At 41.7% G+C, this 20,901-nt stretch overlaps 1 protein-coding gene across 6 annotated transcripts in view; it reads right to left on the bottom strand.

Annotated features, from left to right (window-relative positions):
• Positions 1–2,411: 2,411 nt before the first annotated feature.
• Positions 2,412–20,901, bottom strand: part of IL20RB (interleukin 20 receptor subunit beta) — a 48,019-nt gene continuing 29,529 nt past the window's right edge. For all 6 annotated transcript variants that reach the window (XM_054482558.2, XM_054482561.2, XM_054482557.2 and 3 more), the window contains exons 6-7: positions 17,916–18,058; positions 2,412–3,378 (exon numbers count right to left, since the gene is read on the bottom strand). In XM_054482558.2, coding sequence (XP_054338533.1) covers positions 3,296–3,378; positions 17,916–18,058 — 226 coding nt within the window. In that variant the 3' untranslated portion in view covers positions 2,412–3,295. The remainder of the gene's footprint in view (positions 3,379–17,915; positions 18,059–20,901) is intronic.

Below are 20,901 nucleotides of genomic sequence, written 5' to 3'. Positions count from 1 at the left end.
CAACTTTGGCTAGAAGGAGCCCTATATAGATTGTTCCTTGTGTAATTTTGAATGACCCTTAATGCTTTGCTTTCTGTCCCAAAAAGGTATAGGTGTTCTAACATTACCTTATACCTTTCAACTCCAAACTGACATGGCATCCACTACTGCTCCAGGAAACTTTGGCTCCTTTGGGAGAAAACTAACACTAGAAACCAAAATCTTAGCATTAAGATGCATTGTGGAGGTGACACTTCTCCTGGGCCATTTCAGTGGAAAAAAGTCAAAATATTTTTAATGTAATGTTTCATAAAGACATGACTTCATATTAATATGTTTGATTCAGTTCCAACAGTGCCCTGTTCTTAGTCAAATTTGGGAGCCTACAATTAGCCTTCCTTGTCACTAATCCTAAAATCTAGATTCTTATCAAAATATACAAAATATATATTATTTACTTGCTTTATCTGATAAGATAATAGTTGCAAAAAATACATTATCAATACAAACAGTATAAATATTCAATAAAGTTTTTGTTTTAGACTACATACACCTACGGATTTGTTGCCAAATTACTTTGTTCTAGAATCTCTCATAATATCTCACACCATGTGACTATGCAGGGACTTATCTGACAGGTAGTTCTGGGTCCATTGTTTCCATCCACTTTCATTTTGAAGAGGCTGCAACCTGCCCCCAGCTCCCGTTTTCTGCTCTACCTTTTCATTTTACCATGACTTACAAACTCCCAATATACTAAATGATTCACTTAATAATAATACTTTGTCATTGTGTTATTATTATTTCTCCCTTATCCCATTGGAGTGTAAACCTCATGGAGCAGGGATTTTATTCACTGGACCCTGGCAGTTGCACCCTAAAGGCAGGACTAAGAAAGCTGGGCTTGATTCTGGGGGCTCAGGGGACTCTACTGGGTTGGGCTGCAAGAGACAATCTTCAGTGAAACAGCAGAAGCCGCTCTAGGCTGCTCCCAGGTACTCATCCCCCCACAACACACACACACACAAGTACTTCCCCCAGTTCCTGCAGGACTCAATGAGAAGCTGTGAAAACAAAGCAAGCCAGTAGTGCTGAGCCTGAGCCCCTGGACTCAGTGACTGGGCATCTGGAGGGTTGGAGCTTCTAGAAAAAGAATGTGGCGGGAAGCTGTGCCTTATGATGAGAGTGACCCGGCTCCTGGTTTGCCCAGAGAAGTCCCAATTTACAGCTGTGGTCCTGCTGTAATTACTAATCACATTCCTTTTCACTCATGTAAGTGTCCGGGTGTAGGGATAAATGCATTGGAGGGAAAGGGAGGAGGCCTGGGGATTTGGGATAGAAGTGCTCCAGGGGAGAGGGAACAGCCAGCTGTAGAGGAGGCAGCCCCTCCACCACTGGGGGCTGGCAGGTCTGGTGCATGGCTGGGGCTCCATAAATGCACATTCAGGACAATGGGAGACAACAGAAGAATCAAGAGAAATGTCTGTGTACCTACAGATGCCAAAAAATGGATGGGCACTGGGACTAGTTGTGAGAGACTCAAGCAGAGGGAGGTGAGGGTCCTTTCTCAGTTCTGCACCTGGGCTGTGACAGAAGGATAGTGCCCCCCACCACGCCACCATAAGGGGGCAGGAAGAGAGAGGAGGGAGGGTGATGACTGGAATAGTAATATCGTCTTTGTTTTTGCAAACTGAAAGTGTGTTTCCAGTTTAGGTCAAATATAAAATTAGCACACACACTCTAACGAACAACACAGGGAAGCACACAAAATAATACAAAGGAAAAGTAGGAAAGGGTCTTCAGCGATCTCATGCTCCTGGAGAGACCCCTCCAGGTGGTGAAGGGCTGTGGGCCTCTGGGGAAACACCTGGTTGATGCAGTTAGACTGTCCCACCACTGGGCTGGCTGGAAAGGGCCCAGGAAGTGAGGGTGAAGACAGACCAACTCAGAGGCTCCAGAGCTTCGAGGGGGTTAGAAAGCAAGGCGCAGACCCTGCCCATCAATCCCTTCACCCCTCAAGAAGTTTCCTCCCACCATTCCTTCTCTGTGGTTGGCTTTTTTCTTCACCTGGTGGGGCAAAGGGGTGGGTAGAGGCTTCCAGAGGTAGGTCCTCAATGAGCAGACTAAGAGGGGCTAGGGATACCCTGAGTAGGCTGTCAAGGAAAAGAGGGTTCCCCAGGGATTTCCTGTGGGGTTGGGCCTCCAGAAAAGGCCTAGGAGCACCTAACCAGGTGAAGCTTATGCCAGCTGCCTCAGTTGGGGTTCTCATGCAGCCAGAGGCTGCCCCCAACCAGGCAGCCCTGGGCTCTGGACTCCTGGGGCTGCTCCTCTCTCCTGCTCCCATCCCCACCCCCACTCCCACCCCCAGTCATCTTGACCAAAGGTGTCCTTTGGAGCCTCTCTGGACTTGAGGTTGAAAATGTAACTAGAACTTTAAAGACCACTTTTGGCCAGGGTGGCCCCTTTTTATTTGCTAAATTCTGTACTTTACCAACAGAAAAAAGGAGCACAACAAACATGCACGTTACTGACTTCTGCATTGTCACATTGCACACATACATTTCACCTCCTGTCTGCAGTGTGCACACACTGTCAACACTTTACAGTAGTTCATGGATCCTCTGTGTTCATGCACATCCCATTTTCAGTGCGGCTGTGACCGTCCTCCAGGTCACCTACTGTAGAGCTCACTAAGCCATTCCTCTCTGCACCGGCACTGGGCTTGAAGTGAACTCAACACCATTGCTCCCATGCTTCCTTTTCTCTCAAGGATTATTCTGGGAAAGTGGGCTCTCCAAGCCACCCAGTGTGTAGAGTCCTTGATCATTCTTATCATACATTTATGTCCTGCTCTCCAGAAACACTGAATCAGTCAGACTGTAGAGTGTAACCAGTTTCCCTCTAGCCTTGCAAGTGCTGGGTGTATATATGTGTAAGTGTGTGTATAGAGAGAGACTCTGTGTGTGAGTGTTTAGCAGGTGTGTAGGTAATTCCCCCATTACAGATGAGAAAACTTAGGACCGAAGGGATGAAGTCACTTTTCCCAGGGTTGCTCAGCCAGCAAATGGCAGCCACCAGTCTAGAGGTCACATCTCCTAAGCCCTAGTCAGTGTTCTGTTAGACAAACCACCCTGCCTCTGATGGTTGCTTCTAGACTTGTAGACAACAGGCTCTTCCTATTTCTCTCATCCCTTGTCCATGGTGGAAAACAGAAACACAACTTGTCCCCTCATGGTTTCCGTGTCATGCAGACCAGGTTCTCGGCTTCACCTGGGCCCTTCTGCAAACCTATGAGATCCAGGCCCTGAGGAGTTCCTCAGGAGACATCACAGCCGTGGCACAGGCATCCACCTCCTCCCTTCTGCAGCTGATTAACTTCTGGGGTGAATTGGTTATTTTCTGAAAAATAATTTTCATTAATATTCATTAGAGGATAGCAGTAGTAGTAATACTAAAGAATATTAAATTTTTAACTATTTGATTAACTAATTTCCAAGCAGCAAAAACAAAAACTGAAAAACAATTTCAACCCCTAGATCAGGGGCTTCCAACATTTGCTAAGAATATCTCCCAGTTCACTACCCTACAGTTCCATTGAAGCCCTGCTTGGTCAGAGTTCCTCATTCTAAGACCCTGCCCCACAAAAACCCAGAATGTAATTCTGGTTCTTAAAAAAAAAATTAAAGGCAGGTGCGATGGCTCACACCTGCCTTGGGAGGCTGAAACAGGCAGATCGCTTGAGCCCAGGACTTAGAGACCAGCCTGGGCAACATAGCAAGGCTCCCTCTCCACAAAAAATAAACTAGCCAGGCATGATGGCACACATCTGTGGTCCCAGCTACTCATGAGGCTGAGGCAGGAGGATCAATTGAGCCTGGGAGGTCAAGGCTGCAGTAAGCTCTGATCACACCACTGCACTCCAGCCTAGGTAACAGAGCAAGACCCTGTCTCAACAACAACAACAACAACAACAAAACCCTAACCTTCTTCCACCAGAGAGCTCTGAGAATTATGACCTGGTCTGAGATGCTTTATGAACAGCACCTAGCATGGTGCCCAATACAGAGAGGATGTTCCATAAATGGGAGTCCCTTCCTTGCTCATATTTCAGGTTCCTGCCATCTTCTCTCAGTGGCCCCAGTACACAATCATTACTAGTTATAAACATGCAGACATCAACTTTTCAGGTGGACTCTCCCACCTATTACTCGCCTGCTCACCTCTGCCAAAATCTCTAGGTTCTTCTACAGTTATCTCTCTCAGCCCTTCCCCTCATCACTCCCAAGGGTACCACCTGGGCACAAATAGGCACAATGGTTTCCTCCACCTCAGTTCCTCAGGAGACATCAGCTTCATTGAGCCAGTCTCCCTTCATCCTTGTTTGCAAAGAGGCAGCTACAGAGGCTCAATCTTGGTGTCCATGGGCAAATGTCAACAGGAAGAGACAATGCACAGCAGCGCTCACTAAGCGGCGATGTTAGTGTGAAGCCCATTGACTCGCTGCTGCCAGTGCAGTCAGATTCTCAGGACACTAACTCCCTACATCTGCAGTGGTCATACATGATTATTTTTTAAATTCCAGAACAGTGCTGTCCAATAGAAACATAATGTGAGTCACATATGCAATTTTTAAAATCTAGTAGCACGTTTTAAAAGTAAAAAGAAACAGGTAGAACTAATTTTAATAGTATATTTTATTTAACAAATATATCCAAAATATTATCATTTTAACATGTCACTTAAAAAATGACTGAAATATTTTATATGCTTGTTTTATTCTGTCTTCAAAATCCATTCCATATTTTATATTTAAAATACATCTCAATTTGGACGAGTCACATTTCTAGTGTCTAACAGTCAGATATGACTAGTGGCTACTGTATTAGACAGTGCAGTTCTAGCACATTAAATTAAAACAAACAGCATAATCTCAGAATTTTGGAAGGTGCAAAACTGTGGTCCCACAGTTTAGAACTCATTTTCAAGCATAGCTCAGCATATTTTATAAAATTGGAATCAGTTTTCAACATTTAAAAATCGAGAGATTTCTCATAAAAATCTAGATTTCTGGGCTTCTCGTTTAAAACTTGGAGATCTGGCAGCACTGGCTCACACTTCCTCTTGGTAGCAACCTGCTGTCACTGAGAAGATGAAACATATTTGCCATGATCCCCATCCCCCTCTCTCTTGAGTTACATTCATTGCACTGCAAGTTCTTTCCTTTTTCTTTTTTTTTCTTCTTTCCAGTGCCTATGTGGACTCAGAGGCATCTGAGTTCACAAACTCCACTTTGTATGAAGCATGCAAGGTCATGCTTGGAGGGTTCATTGAAGAATTACTAATTTGGGGCCATCTTTATGCTTTCTACCTACATTACAGCAGAATGTGACAGCAAGAAGAGAAAGAATAAACTGAGTCACAGAAAGGAAACTGAGACCCTTCAGCACCAAAGCACCCACTCCCATGAAGCAATTATGGGTGCAAGACAAAGAAAATAAATTATTTTTAAACAGAACATATACTGGGCAGAATTAATATAATTTTCCTTCCATATATAGTTCTGCTTTAGATTGTTGCTTGGTGGGATAGCGTTCCAAGATGGCTGAATAGGAACACTCCAGTCTGCAGCCCCCAGCGTGATCGATGCAGAAGATGGATGATTTCTGCACTTCCAACTGAGGTACCTGGTTCATCTCATTGGGACTGGTTGGACAGTGGGTGCAGCCCACAGAGGGCGAGCTGAAGCAGGGCAGGGCATCGCCTTACCCGGGAAGCACAAGGGGCCAGGGGATTTCCCTTTCCTAGCCAAGGGAAGCCGTGACAGACTACCTGGAAAAATGGGGCACTCCCGCCCAAATACTGCCCTTTTCCCAAGGTCTTAGCAACTGGCAGACAAGGTGATTCTCTCTCGTGCCTGGCTCGGCGGGTCTCATGCCCATGGAGCCTTGCTCACTGCTAGCACAGCAGTCTGAGATCAATCTGCGAGGTGGCAGCCTGGCTTGGGGAGGGGCATCCGCCATTGCTGAGGCTTGAGTAAGTAAACAAAGCAGCCAGGAAGCTCGAACTTGGCAGAGCCCATCGCAGCTCAACAATGCCTACTGCCTCTAGACTCCACCTCTATGGGCAGAGCATAGCTGAACAAAAGGCAGCAGACAACTTTGGCAGACTTAAACGTCCCTGTCTGACAGCTCTGAAGAGAGCAGTGTTTCTCCCAGCACGGCATTTGACCTCTGAGAACGGACAGACTGCCTCCTCAAGGGGGTCCCTGACCCCCGTGTAGCCTAACTGGGAGACACCTCCCAGTAGGGGCCAACAGACACCTCATACAGGCAGGTGCCCCTCTGGGACAAAGCTTCCAGAGGAAGGATCAGGCAGCAATATTTTCTGTTCTATAGCCTCCTCTGGTGATACCTAAGCAAACGGTCTGGAGTGGACCTCCAGCAAACTCCAACAGACCTGCAGCTGAGGGACCTGAGTGTTAGAAGGAAAACTAACATACAGAAAGGAATAGCATCAACATCAACAAAAAGGTAATCTACACCAAAACCCCATCTCTAGGTCACCAACATCAAAGACCAAAGGTACATATAACCACAAAGATGGGGAGAAACCAGAGCAGAAAAGCTGAAAATTCTAAAAATCAGAACACGTCTTCTCCTCCAAAGGATCACAGCTCCTCGCCAGCAATGGAATAAAGCCGGATGGAGAATGACTTTGATGAGTTGACAGCAGTAGGCTTCAGAAGGTCAGTAGTAACAAACTTCTCCGAGCTAAAGGAGGATGTTGGAACCCATCGCAAGGAAGCTAAAAACCTTGAAAAAAGATTAGACGAATGGCTAACTAGAATAAACAGTGTAGAGAAGACCTTAAATGACCTGATGGAGCTGAAAACTATGGCACGAGAACTTCATGATGCATGCACAAGCTTCAGTAGATGACTTGATCAAGTGGAAGAAAGGGTATCAGTGATTGAACATCAAATTAATGAAATAAAGTGAGAAAACAAGGTTAGAGAAAAAAGTAAAAAAAAAAAAATGAACAAAGCCTCCCAGAAATATGGGACTATGTGAAAAGACCAAATCTGTGTTTGATTGGTGTGCCTGAAAGTGACAGAGAGAATGGAAACAAGTTGGAAAACACTCTGCAGGATATTATCCAGGAGAACTTCCCCAACCTAGCAAGGCAGCCCAACATTCAAATTCAGGAAATATAGAGAACACCACAAAGATACTCCTCAAGAAGAGCAACCCCAAGACACATAATTGTCAGATTTACCACGGTTGAAATGAAGGAAAAAGTGTTAAGGGCAGCCAGAGAGAAAGGTCGAGTTACCCACAAAGGGAAGCCCATCAGACTAACAGCAGATCTCTTGGCAGAAACCCTACAAGCCAGAAGAGAGTGGTGGCCAATATTAAACATCTTAAAGAAAAGAATTTTCAACCCAGAATTTCATATGCAGCCAAACTAAGCTTCATAAGTGAAGGAGAAATAAAATCCTTTACAGCCAAGCAAATGCTGAGAGATTTTGTCACCACCAGGCCTGCCTTACAAGAGCTCCTGAAGGAAGCACTAAACATGGAAAGAAACAACCATACCAGCCACTGCAAAAACATGCCAAATAGCAAAGACCATCGACACTAGGAAGAAACTGCATCAACTAATGGGTGAAATAACCAGTTAACATCGTAATGACAGGATCAAATTCACACATAACAATATGAACCTTAAATGTAAATGGGCTAAATGCCCCAATTAAAAGACACAGACTGGCAAATTAGATAAAGAGTCAAGACCCATCATTGTGCTGTATTCAGGAGACCCATCTGACATGCAAAGATGCGCATAGGCTCAAGATAAAGGGATGGAGGAAGATCTACCAAGCAAATGGAAAGCAAAAAAAAGCAGGGGTTGCAATCCTAGTCTCTGATAAAACAGACATTAAACCAACAAAGATCAAAAGAGACAAAGAAGGCCATTACATAATAGTAAAAGGATCAATTCAACAAGAAGAGTTAGCTATGCTAAATATGTATGCACCCAATACAGGAGCACACAGATTCATAAAGCAAGTCCTCAGAGAACTACAAAGAGACTTAGACTCCCACACAATAATAATGGGAGACTTTAACACCCCACTGTCAATATTAGACAGATCAATGAGACAGAAGGTTAACAAGGATATCCAGGACCTGAACCCAGCTCTGCAACAAGCAGACCTAATAGACATCTAAAGAACTCTCCACCCGAAATCAATAGAATACACATTCTTCTCAGCACCATATCGCACTTATTCTAAAATTGACCACATAATTGGAAATAAAGCACTCCTCAGCAAGTAAAAGAAATCACAACAAACTGTCTCTCAGACCACAATGCAATCAAATTAGAACTCAAGATTAAGAAACTCACTCAAAATTGCACAACTACATGGAAACTGAACAACTTGCTTCTGAATGACTACTGGGTAAATAACAAAATGAAAGCAGAAATAAAAGTGTTCTTTGAAACCAATGAGAACAAAGACACAACGTAGCAGAATCTCCGGGACACATTTAAAGCAGTGTGCAGAGGGAAATTTATAGCACTAAATGCCCACAAGAGAAAGCAGGAAACATCTAAAATTGACACCCTAACATCACAATTAAAAGAACTAGAGAAGCAAGAGCAAACACATTCAAAAGCTAGCGGAAGGCAAGAAATAACTAAGTTGAGAGCAGAACTGAAAGAGATAGACACACAAAAAACCCGTCAAAAAATAAATGAATCCAGGAGCTGGTTTTTTGAAAAGATCAACAAAACTGATAGACCACTAGCAAGACTAATAAAGAAGAAAAGAGAGAAGAATCAAATAGACACAATAAAAAATGATAAAGGGGATATCACCACCGATCCCACAGAAATACAAACTACCATCAGAGAATACTATAAACACCTCTACACAAATAAACTAGAAAATCTAGAAGAAATGGATAAATTCCTCGACACATACACCCTCCCAAGACTAAACCAGGAAGAAGTTGAATCTCTGAATAGATCAATAACAGGCTCTGAAATTGAGGCAATGATTAATAGCCTACCAACAAAAAAAAGTCCAAGACCAGACGGATTCACAGCCGAATTCTATCAGAGGTACAGAGAGGAGCTGGTACCATTCCTTCCGAAACTATTCCAATCAATAGAAACAGAGGGAATTCCTCCCTAACTCACTTTATGAGGCCAGCATCATCCTGATATCAAAGCCGGGCAGAGACACAACAAAAAAAGAGAATTTTAGACCAATATCCCTGAGGAACATCAGTGCAAAAATCCTCAATAAAATACTGGCAAACCAAATCCAGGAGCACATCAAAAAGCTTATCCACCACGATCAACTCAGCTTCATCCCTGGGATGCAAGGCTGATTCAACATACACAAATCAATAAACGTAATCCATCACATAAACAGAACCAAAGACAAAAACCACACGATTATCTCAATAGATGCAGAAAAGGCCCTTGACAAAATTCAACAGCCCTTCATACTAAAAACTCTCAATAAACTAGGTACTGATGGAATGTATCTCAAAATAATAAGAGCTATTTATGACAAACCCACATCCAATATCATACTGAATGGGCAAAAACTGGAAACATTCCCTTTGAAAACCAGCACAAGACAAGGATGCCCTCTCTCGCCACTCCTATTCAACATAGTGTTGAAAGTTCTGGTCAGACCAATCAGGCAAGAGAAGGAAATAAAGGGTATTCAATTAGGAAATGAGGAAGTCAAATTGTTCCTGTTTGCAGATGACATGATTGTATATTTAGAAAACCCCATCGTCTCAGCCCAAAATCTCCTTAAGCTGATAAGCAACTTCAGCAAAGCCTCAGGATACAAAATCAATGTGCAAAACTCACAAGCATTCCTATACACCATTAACAGACAGAGAGCCAAATAATGAGTGAACTCCCATTCACCATTGCTACAAAGAGAATAAAATACCTAGGAATCCAACTTACAAGGGATGTGAAGGACCTCTTCAAGGAGAACTACAAACCACTGCTCAACGAAATAAAAGAGAACACAAACAAATGGAAGAATATTCCATGCTCACGGATAGGAAGAATCAATATTGTGAAAATGGCCATACTTCCCATAGTAATTTTTAGATTCAATGCCATCCCTGTCAAGCTACCAATAACTTTCTTCACAGAATTGGAAGAAACTACTTTAAAATTCATATGGAACCAAAAAAGAGCCCGCATCGCTAAGTCAATCCTAAGCCAAAAGAACAAAGCTGGAGGCATCACACTACCTGACTTCAAACTGTACTACAAGGCTACAGTAACCAAAACAGCATGGTACTGTTACCAAAACAGAGATATAGACCAATGGAACAGAACAGAGGCCTCAGAAATAACACCACACATCTACAACCATCTGATCTTTGACAAACCTGACAAAAACAAGAAATAGCTAAAGGATTCCCTATTTAATAAATGGTGCTGGGAAAACTGGCTAGCCATATGTAGAAAGCTGAAACTGGATCCCTTCCTTATACCTTATACAAAAATTAATTCAAGATGGATTAAAGACTTAAATGTTATACCTAAAGCCATAAAAGTCCTAGAAGAAAACCTAGGCAATACCATTCAGGACATAGGCATGGGCAAGGACTTCAAGACTAAAACACCAAAGCAATGGCAACAAAAGCCAAAATAGACAAATGGGATCTAATTAACCTAAAGAGCTTCTGCACAGCAAAAGAAACTACCATCAGAGTGAACAGGCAACCTACAGAATGGGAGAAAATTTTTGCAATCTACCCATCTGACAAAGGACTAATATCCAGAATCTACAAATAACTCAAACAAATTCACAAGAAAAAAACAAATAACCCCATCAAAAAGTGGGCAAAGGATATGAACAGACACTTCTCAAAAGAAGACATTTATGCAGCCAACAGACACATGAAAAAATGCTCATCATCACTGGTCATCAGAGAAATGCAAATCCAAACCACAATGAGATACCATCTCACACCAGTTAGAATGGCGATCATTAAAAAGTCAGGAAACAACAGGTGCTGGAGAGGATGTGGAGAAATAGGAACATTTTTACACTGTTGGTGGGACTGTAAACTAGTTCAACCATTGTGGAAGACAGTGTGGTGATTCCTCAAGGATCTAGAAATAGAAATACCATTTGACCCAGCCATCCCATTACTGGGTATATACCCAAAGGGTTATAAATCATGCTGCTATAAAGACACATGCACACGTATGTTTATTGTGGCACTCTTCACAAAAGCAAAGACTTGGAACCAACCCAAATGTCCATCAATGATAGACTGGATTAAGAAAATGTAGCACATATATACCATGGAATAGTACGCAGCCATAAAAAAGGATGAGTTCATGTCCTTTGTAGGGACATGGATGAAGCTGGAAACCATCATTCTCAGCAAATTATCACAAGGATGGAAAACCAAACACCACATGTTCTCACTCATAGGTGGGAAATGAACAATGAGATCACTTGGACACAGTGCGGGGAACATCACACACTGGGGCCTGTCAGGGGGTGGGCTTGGGGAAGGGATAGCATTAGGAGAAATACCTAATGTAAATGATGAGTTGATGGATGCAGCAAACCAACATGGCACATGTATAGCTATGTATCAAACCTGCACGTTGTGCACATGTACCCTAGAACTTAAAGTATAATAATAATAATAATAAAAGATTGTTACTTGGTGATATAAACTTTAATGGAAAAAATTATTAATGTCATATTTCAGAGTACAACCATCACCTACTATAAAATTTTAGACGTAGACATGAAATGTTTCATCCATACAGATAAATTAAACACAAACTCAGTAGACCCTTTTGAAGAATTGTCAAGGATTTCTGATTAGTAATTTTCCATAGTTTAGTTGGAAAGATGAATCAACTTTTCAAGGATGGCTAGAAATCACTTTTTAATAGTTTGAGGTATTGCCTGTAAGTAACACAAATGTAGAAATGCAGCTAGGCTATGCTAAAGTCATAGCGGAGAGAGGGGAAGTGGCAGTATTGATTCACAGCTCAAGAATGTGTGTGGGATTCAATGGGCTCTAGTGATCTGCTTCTCACACAGCACTGTGGGGAAATGCATAGACTCAGAGAATTTGTCCACTTTAAAAATCTTAGCGTGAAATAAGAATAAAAGTTAAAAGCCTTACGGAAGGGAATGCACGTAGGAATAGACATCAGAATGATGTAGGAAGAATGGTAACAGAGAACAGGGAAGCAAAAGGTAGTCAAGGGTAGTGACGTCTATCTGCCATAGATGAAATTGGTCATACTGTCATAGAGTCTTCCAGTCTCTGGTCTCATCTAAGCTATTTCGTTTTCTCCAAAAGCTGATTTTAGGGTGTGGCTCATGATACATCAGGATTCCTAGGAGATCTTACCAGTTGAGGACTCTTCTTGTGTACCTGAAATCCTGTAAGTTATTAACCCTTTACAGGTTCTTTCCCTGTCTCTTTACCCTGTTCCTCACTAACAAGGCACTGGGTCTTGGGAAGATCTTCATTTCCCTGATCTTGAGGTAGAGAGAAAACCTCTTCTGGCCCCCTGATAGAACTAGAAGAGAAAACATAAGAGAGAGTGTTAAGAGTGTAGTTGCCTGTAAGAGTAAGCATGGGCAGCAGAGTTCAGAGAGAAATCACAACAGAAGACCACCTGGTGGAGCCCAGCTGAGGAAGGCTGAGCTTTTCACCACGTATGAGAAAGAAGAGCTATTGATATGCCTCAGCCAGAAATGCTCCCTACCATTACCATCGCTTTGGATTAGGTCAGGGGATTCCTCTTTTATTGCAGGTTTCTACTTCCACTTATGTCAGGAGAGCACCAATCAGACCAACACTCCTCAGATTACAACTTTTAAAACTGACCCAAATATGAAAAACAGATTCCTTAAATCATGGTAGAGCAACTAAAAGTTCATGCTTGGAAGAAGGGAATGTCACTGGGTAAGTTTCCCATTTTTCACAGCTCCTTGCCTGAAGGCAGGTCCCACTTGGTGCCATAAAGAGTCTTACTGTTTTTTAAAAGCCAAAAAACAGAGACTGGTACAAACACAGAAATTAGAAAGTAAAAGGAAAAATCCCAAAAAGGAGAGAGCCAGAAAAGGGGAGCTACAGTTCTGTACATAAATTCTGCCCAAATATCTGATTGACCTTTGAACTGTGTGAGGTGCAGGTGTGGGGAAAGCTCCTACCAGTCTGTCTAAGGCTAAACGGTTTAATAGATATTAACTGCCTACCACATAGGAGACCAAAGTTGAGTCTTTCTTCCAAACTAACTGCTTACTAAAGCAAATAAACAAACCAAAAAATCAATAGTTTTCAGAGGAACATAACAGAATCGAAATCTCTATAACATATTGTTGGCAGTATCCAGACTATAATCCAAAATCACTAGACATACAAAACACAGGAAAATGTGACCTATACCAAATAAAAAACAATCAGTAGAGGCCAACCTTGACATGACCCACCTGGTGAAATTAGCAAAGATTTTAAAGTAAAGCAGACAAAGGTATTATAATGATGCTCAAAGACAGAAGAAAATATTCTTATAATAAATGACCAAATAGAAAAATCTCAGCAGAGAATATTTACTATAAAAAAGAAAAAAATGGAAATTCTAGAATTGAAAAACACAATATCTGAAATTTAAATACAAAATTCACTAGATGTGCCCAAAATCCGACTGGTGATAACAGAAGAGTCAGTGAACAAGAAGATAGGTTAATAAAATTATTCAATCTGAAGAATAAAGAAGAGAAAAAGAAGATTTTTATAAAAACAAATGGAGCCTCAGGGATCTATGGAGACAATATTGGAAGGTCTAATATAAATAAGATTGGAGTCACAGAAGGAGAGGAGAGAATGAGACAAAAAAAAAATACCTGAAGAAATATGGGCTGGGAGCAGTGGCTCATGTCTGTTAAGCCCAACACTTTGGAATGCCAAGGAGGAAGGATACCACTTGAGCCCAGGAGTTCCAGACCAGCCTGGGCAACATAGGGAGAACTCCATTGCTACAAAAAATAAAATAATTAGCTGTGGCCAGGTGCAGTGTGGCTCATGCCTATAATCCCAGCACTTTGGGAGGCCAAAGCAGGAGGATTGCTTGAGCCAAGGAGTTCAAGACCAACCTGCACAACATAGCAAGACCCTGTCTCTATATAAAATTTAAAAATTAGCTGGTTGCTCTGTCACATGCCTGTAGTCCCAACTACTCAAGAGGCTGAAGTGGGAGGATCACTTGAACCCAGAAGGTCGAGACTACAGTGAGCCATGATCATGCCACTGCACTCCAGCCTGAGTGGCAGAGTGAGACCCTGTCTCTAAAAAAAAAAAAGAAAAAAAAATTTTCCAAATTGTAGCTTAAAAATACATACATGTACAGATTCAAGAAGCTCAATATAGTATAAGCAAGATAAATATAACGCAAACCCCATCTAGGCATGTTATAATTTAACTGGTGAAAGCCAATGGTAATTTAAAACCAGCAAGAGAAAGAGAACACATTTCACATAAGGGAACGATGTTAAAAAAATCATGGCTGTTTTCTTATCAAAAACAATGTAAGCTAAAAGACAATTAAACAACACTTTTAAAGTAGTAAGAGCTGGGTGCAGTGGCTCTCGCACATGTCATCCCAGCACTTTGGGAGGCCGAGAAAGAGGATTGTTTAAGCCCAGGAGTTCCAGACTAGCCTGGGCAACATAGCAAGATGCCATCTCTATTAAAATAAAATGTTATTATTTTTGAAATATTATAATTAATATTTAAAATGAAAATATAGTAAGAAAAAATTGTCAACCAAGAATCCAGCAAAAATATCCTTCAAGAATGAAAGCAAAATAAAGACATTTTCAGATAAAAGAAATCTAAGAGAATTTGTCACTAGCAGATCTACATTACTAAACCTATAGCAAAAAAAGTCAAGAAGTTTTATAAAATGACAGGAAGCCCATACCAGATGGAAATGCAGATCTCAAAAAAGAAGAAAGAGTTCCAGAAATGGTAAATATGTGGGTAAATATAAAAGATTATTTTAAATACCTTAAAAATATATATGACTATATAAAGCAAAAGTTATTCCAAAATTCTTACATTTCATGTGAAATGATATAATATTAAGTCTAAGTAGACTGTGAAAAGTTAAGAATATGTATATTGTAACTCCTAGGACAACCATGAAAAAGTAATGTAAAGAAGAATAACTAAAAAGTCATTAAAGTGAAATTCAAAAAAAAAAATTTAATTAACCCAAAAAGAGGCAGAAAAAGAACAGAGGGAAAACAACAACAATAACAACAATGACAGTAACACAGAAAATAAAATCATGGACCTAAATTCAACCATATCAATCGTTATATTAAATGTTAATGCAGGCCAGGCACAGTGGCTCACACCTGTTATCCCAACACTTTGGGAGGCCGAGGCGGGTGGATCACCTGAGGTCAGGAATTCAAGATCAGCCTGATCAATATGGTGAAACCCTGTCTCTACTAAAATACAAAAATTAGCCAGGTGTGGTGGCATGCACCTGTAGTCCCAGCTACTCGGGAGACTGAGACAGGATTCCTTAAACCCAGGAGGTGAAGGTTGCAGTGAGCCGAGATCATCCCACTGTACTCCAGCCTGGGTGACAGAGCGGGACCCCATCTCAAAAAAAAAAAGTTAGTGAACTAAAAATACCAATTTAAAGGCAGAGGTTGTCAGAATGGATTTACACCAAAAAATAATTATAGCAGAAAAGACTGACTATATGCTGTCTATAAGAGACACACATTAAATATAAATATACAGATAGATTTAAAGTAAAAATATGTAAAAAAATAAAAAAGATATACCATACAAACAGTAAGCAAAAAAAAAAAAAAAAAAAAAAAGATATACTGATATCACACTAAGGAATATTACCAGAGGTAAAGAAGAACATATCATAATGATAAAAGACTCCATTACTTGGGAAATCATAACAAAATTTGAATACACTTAAATGTTAAAATGTGAATACACTTAAAACAGAGCCTCAAAATACATTGACGAAAATCTGACATAAAGAGAGAAACAGGCCAGGTGCAGTGGCTCACGCCTATAATCCCAACACTTTGAGAAGCCAAGGTGGGTGGATCATGAGGTCAGGAGTTTGAGAAAAGCCTGGCCAACATGGTGAAACTCCTGTCTCTATTAAAAATACAAAAATTAGACGGGTGTGGTGGCAGGCATCTGTAATCCCAGTTACTCAGGAGGCTGAGGCAGGAGAATTGCTTGAACTCAGAAGGCGGAGGTTGCAGTCAGCCAAGATTGCGCCACTGCACTCCAGCCTGGGCGACAACAGTGAAACTCAGTCTCGAAAAAAAAAAAAGAGAGAGAGAGAGAGAAACAGACATGCCCACACTCATAGTGGCATTTTGATATCCTACTCTCAATATTAAAACAACTATACAAAAGAAAAATGACAAAGATGATCTGAACAATGCCACGAAACATTTTGACCTAAATGTCAATAACTGCAGAATACATATCCTTTTATGCTTCAAGGTACTTTGAGACCCTCACGTTCTTGCTAAAAGGTAATAAAGGCCCACCCTGTTTCCCAGGGTTTGATATATCCCATTGCCTTTATGCATAGCAGTAAGCCATTCAGTGATTCAGAGAAGGATGGCGGGGGGAACTGATAAAAAGGACACTGCCAAGCTTTATGAAAAGAAATGAGTCAATAAATATAAAGCCTTAGAACAGTATCTGGCACTTAGCTCTGTACTAGTATCAGCTAACGTCGTTATGACTACCTGGAAGTATGGGGAAGAAGGGAGATCTGGCATTAGGATAACAGAGTGGAGGGGTGTCCTGAAGACTGAATTATAGTGAGAATTATTCCTCCTGTGTAGGGAGAGAAAGCAGGGCCACAGAGATATCACAAGGATGACTCCTTTCAGAAAGAGTGACTCCAGGCTGATAAGGAGCTATGGGCATGTAAAAGTTGCAGGTATTTCTGGCTTTAGTTGCTTTTCAGAAGCTGACACTGGCTCCCTCTTCCCAGGAGAGAACTGTGAGAATTCCCTAGGGTAACAGGGATGGGGCTTTTTGATTTTGTTTTTGTTGTTTTTGTTTTGTTTTGTTTTATTGCACTGCTTTGCGTGGTTGAGGTCTGGGGGTTGGGAGGAAACATCTGGAGAGGCAGCCAGAGAACATGGGGGAGCTGTTGGAGGCCTGCTTTTGCATTTCCCCCACCACTGCATGGGTGCATGGGTCCTATACCCACTGGAGAGACCCAGACCTGTGGTCCAGGGCCCTCAGGAGTAAGATAAGAATTCTGACCTCATGAGGATCTGAGAATACAGGTAGGGTCCCCTAACTCAGGCAGTCACTATAAAGGTCCAGGTTGCTGTCCCTTCACCCCACCCTACCCCACCAAAATCAAAGCACAGTCCATGCCTCCCATGTACATCTTCTTCACTCTGAGAACAATGAGGCTTTTGGCATGTTAATTGAATAAGTTGGGTTGGAACATGTTATTGGGTGTAGTTGCTATTACAATTGTGGGAAGAGGCCAAGAATGCTCAGCAGGCCAGTCTGGGAGGGCAAGACCATGAGCGACTCCTGCAATGCTGAGCATCCTGGGCTGGGCAACACATCTTCTCTCTTTACCATCCCAGGCCCTGGGAGAAAGCAGAAGTGGCTTGCCTCAGGAAGGTCACCACGCCCTGGAGAAGGGAGATTTCTTCCAGTATCTCTAGTTAGAAATGAAGTATTTTATAAGTATTCCTCTCCCCTCTCTGTGCAGATGCCTATAATCTCATGACAGAAACATGGAAACATGTAGCTAAGGCCCAAACTACATCTGGTCAGTGTTATACTGAAAGGAATAAAGAACTACTCTATTACCAAGGTGTCTGGGAGGACCACCACGGGGCAACAGGAGTACTGGAGCAGCCGGCCCATTTTCCAGACGAACAGTGGCACGACCACAAGGATCAGCATGAAGCCAACAAAGGCAAACAGGGCCAGTACCAGGGGAATGGCCTCTCCTGGAAACAAAAGATAAAAACAGGCTTAGAAAACAGCAGCGAAGATTAAAACTTCAATCCTGAGCCTCCCCCAGTTTCCTGGAGTTGACTCTGCACATTGGCTAAGACGGCTGATACCAGCATCCTGAGATTTGATGTGTGCCCTAGTGACCAAAATTACCACCATTAAAAGCATTTTTTCTAGAATCCGGATTAAGGCATGGTTTCCAGAAAGCCCCAGGGAAGATTAAAATCTTTTTCTTGTGAAACAAAAGGGAGGAGTATCATGTGTTAAGCCAATTGCTGTGTTAGCACGTACCTTGGCACCACTGCCAGGAGGAAGGCAGAGTGCCAAGCCCTGGGCAGGATGAGGGGGAGGTATTGAAAGAGAACAGCACAGAATGGGGCTGGGCGGTAACTGAAAACAAAGTGTGTTTCACAATTCACTCTTGGCATTGATTCATGTTATGGAGGAAATGGTTCAGAAAACAGTCAGAAAATAACTACAATATATCAAGCCCCTATTTTTTGTGCTAGGGCTACTACTGCCTTCCAGAACTATGCTGGGGGCTGGACGTGTAGTTGCTTGTTCTTCACAATGAGTGTGAGTATCCCTGCTTTTATAGAAGAGGAATCTATGCTCGGAATGATTAAGTGGCCTACCCCAGGTTACCCAGGTAGGACTGGCTTCAAAGCTCACAGTCATTCTACCAAATAATTGTAGCAGAAAAGGCCAGATCTGAGCATCTGGAGATGCAGAAGAGGGGACAGGTTATTTTCCCATCTCTCAGTTCTATGTAACTTGAGCAAGTCAATTAGCCTCTCAGGGCCAGGCTACTCACCTGCAATGTGAAGGGTAGCCCAGTCAATGAGACTGGAGAAGCTGGTGGACTTGTGGCTGGGGGCACTGTACATTGTTTCAATGATTTTGGAAAATATTTTGGTGGTATGCATCAAGAGATACACAAGTGTTCATACCCTTTCATCCACTCCTGCAATTTTTTATTTTTAATTTTTGTAGGTATATAGTAGGTGTATATATTTATGGGGTACATGAGATGTTTTGATACAGGCATGCAATGTGAAATAAGCACATCATGGAGAATAGGTAGCCATCCCCTCAAACATTTATCATTTGAGTTACAAACAATCCAGTTACACTCTTTAAGTTATGTTAAAATATACAATTAGGTTATTGTTGACTATAGTCATCCTATTGTGCTATCAAATAGTAGGTCTTATTCATTCTTTCTGTTTTTTTCGTGCCCATATCCTCACTTCTCCCCAACTCCTGAAATTTTAATTCCAAAAACTAATTCCAAGGAAGGAAACAACTATATACATAAGTCAGTTCTTAGCAACATCTGAACTAGAGCAACAGTCTTTCATTTACATATATTGACATATACATTTTTTTTTTTTTTTTTTTGAGACAGTCTTGCTGTGTCACCCAGGCTGGAGTGCAGTGGCACAATCTTGGCTCACTGCAACCTCTGCCTCCTGGGTTCAAGCAATTTTCATGCCTCAGCCTTTCCAGTAGCTGGGATTACAGAGGTGCACCACCATGCCTGGCTAATTTTTGTATTTTTAGTAGAGACAGGGTTTCATCACAATGGTCAGGCTGGTCTCACATTTCTGACCTCAGGTGATCCACCTGTCTGGGCCTCCCAAAGTGCTGGGATTACAGGCATGAGCCACCACACCCGGCCCTTTAAAAATGAGGGAGAACCATCATTCTGAGCAAACTATCGCAAGGATAGAAAACCAAACACTGTGTGTTCTCACTCTTAGGTGGGAATTGAACAATGAGAACACTTGGACACAGGACAGGGAACATAACACACCGGGGCCAGTCGTGGGGTGGGGGACTGGGGGAGAGATAACATTAGGAGATATACCTAATGTAAATGACGAGTTAATGGGCGCAGCAAACCAACATGGCACACGTATACATTTGTAACAAACCTGCACGTTGTGCACATGTACCCTAGAACTTCAAGTATAATAAAAAAAGAATGAGGTAGATCCATATGTATTGACATGAAAAGATGTTCACAATATACTACTGCGTGAAGACAAGCCAAGTACAGAGTAGTAGGTACAATATCATCCCATCTATGTGTGTGAGCATTGGTACCACACAGACAACGCCTGGAAGACTAAATGCCAAACTCACCAACGGAAACCTCCTGAGTGATGTGCAGGAGAATGGGGCACACTCACCTCTTTATTTATTTATTAAAATGAGATGAGGTCTCGCTATGTTGCTCAGGCTGGTGTTGAACTCCTGGGCTCAAGCAATCCTTCTGCCTCAGCCTCCCAAAGTGCTGGGATTACAGGTGTGAGCCACCATGCCTGGCCCTCCTCTTACTTTATATGCTTTGGTGTTGTTTGGATTGTTAAGCAAGCTTGACTTGTATGATTTTATAAAGTAGCATAAAATAGTAATCAGGAAATCTGCATGAAAAATGTTATGGATATGATATTTGTGAAAAAGCAGGCACAAAATGTATATGTTATAGGACTACAGCAAGTGCCTACACATGGCAATGACTGAAGGATGATGCCCTAAATGATCCGAGCATGGTGGCTCACACCTGTAATCTCAGCTCTTTGGAGGCCAAGGCCCAGGCAACAGAGCAAGACCTTGTCTCCACATATGAAACAAAATAAATTTTTTTAGAAAGAAAAATAAATAAATAAATATACTACATAATTAAGGTAATAATTAGTCTTTTAAAAAAGATAATAGTTCTTTTTTTTAAAGACTAAAAGGCTATACACAAAAATGTAACTAGTGATGTTTGAGTGACAGATCATGGGATGTAGGCTCTTGTTTGGTTTTGCTTCTTTTCAAAGGGTTT

Source organism: Pongo pygmaeus, chromosome 2, assembly GCF_028885625.2.
Source record: "Pongo pygmaeus isolate AG05252 chromosome 2, NHGRI_mPonPyg2-v2.0_pri, whole genome shotgun sequence".
In the NCBI taxonomy this organism is placed as follows: domain Eukaryota; kingdom Metazoa; phylum Chordata; class Mammalia; order Primates; family Hominidae; genus Pongo; species Pongo pygmaeus.
The sequence above is the reverse complement of the archived record's forward strand: the minus strand, read 5'-3'. Positions and strand labels throughout refer to the sequence as shown.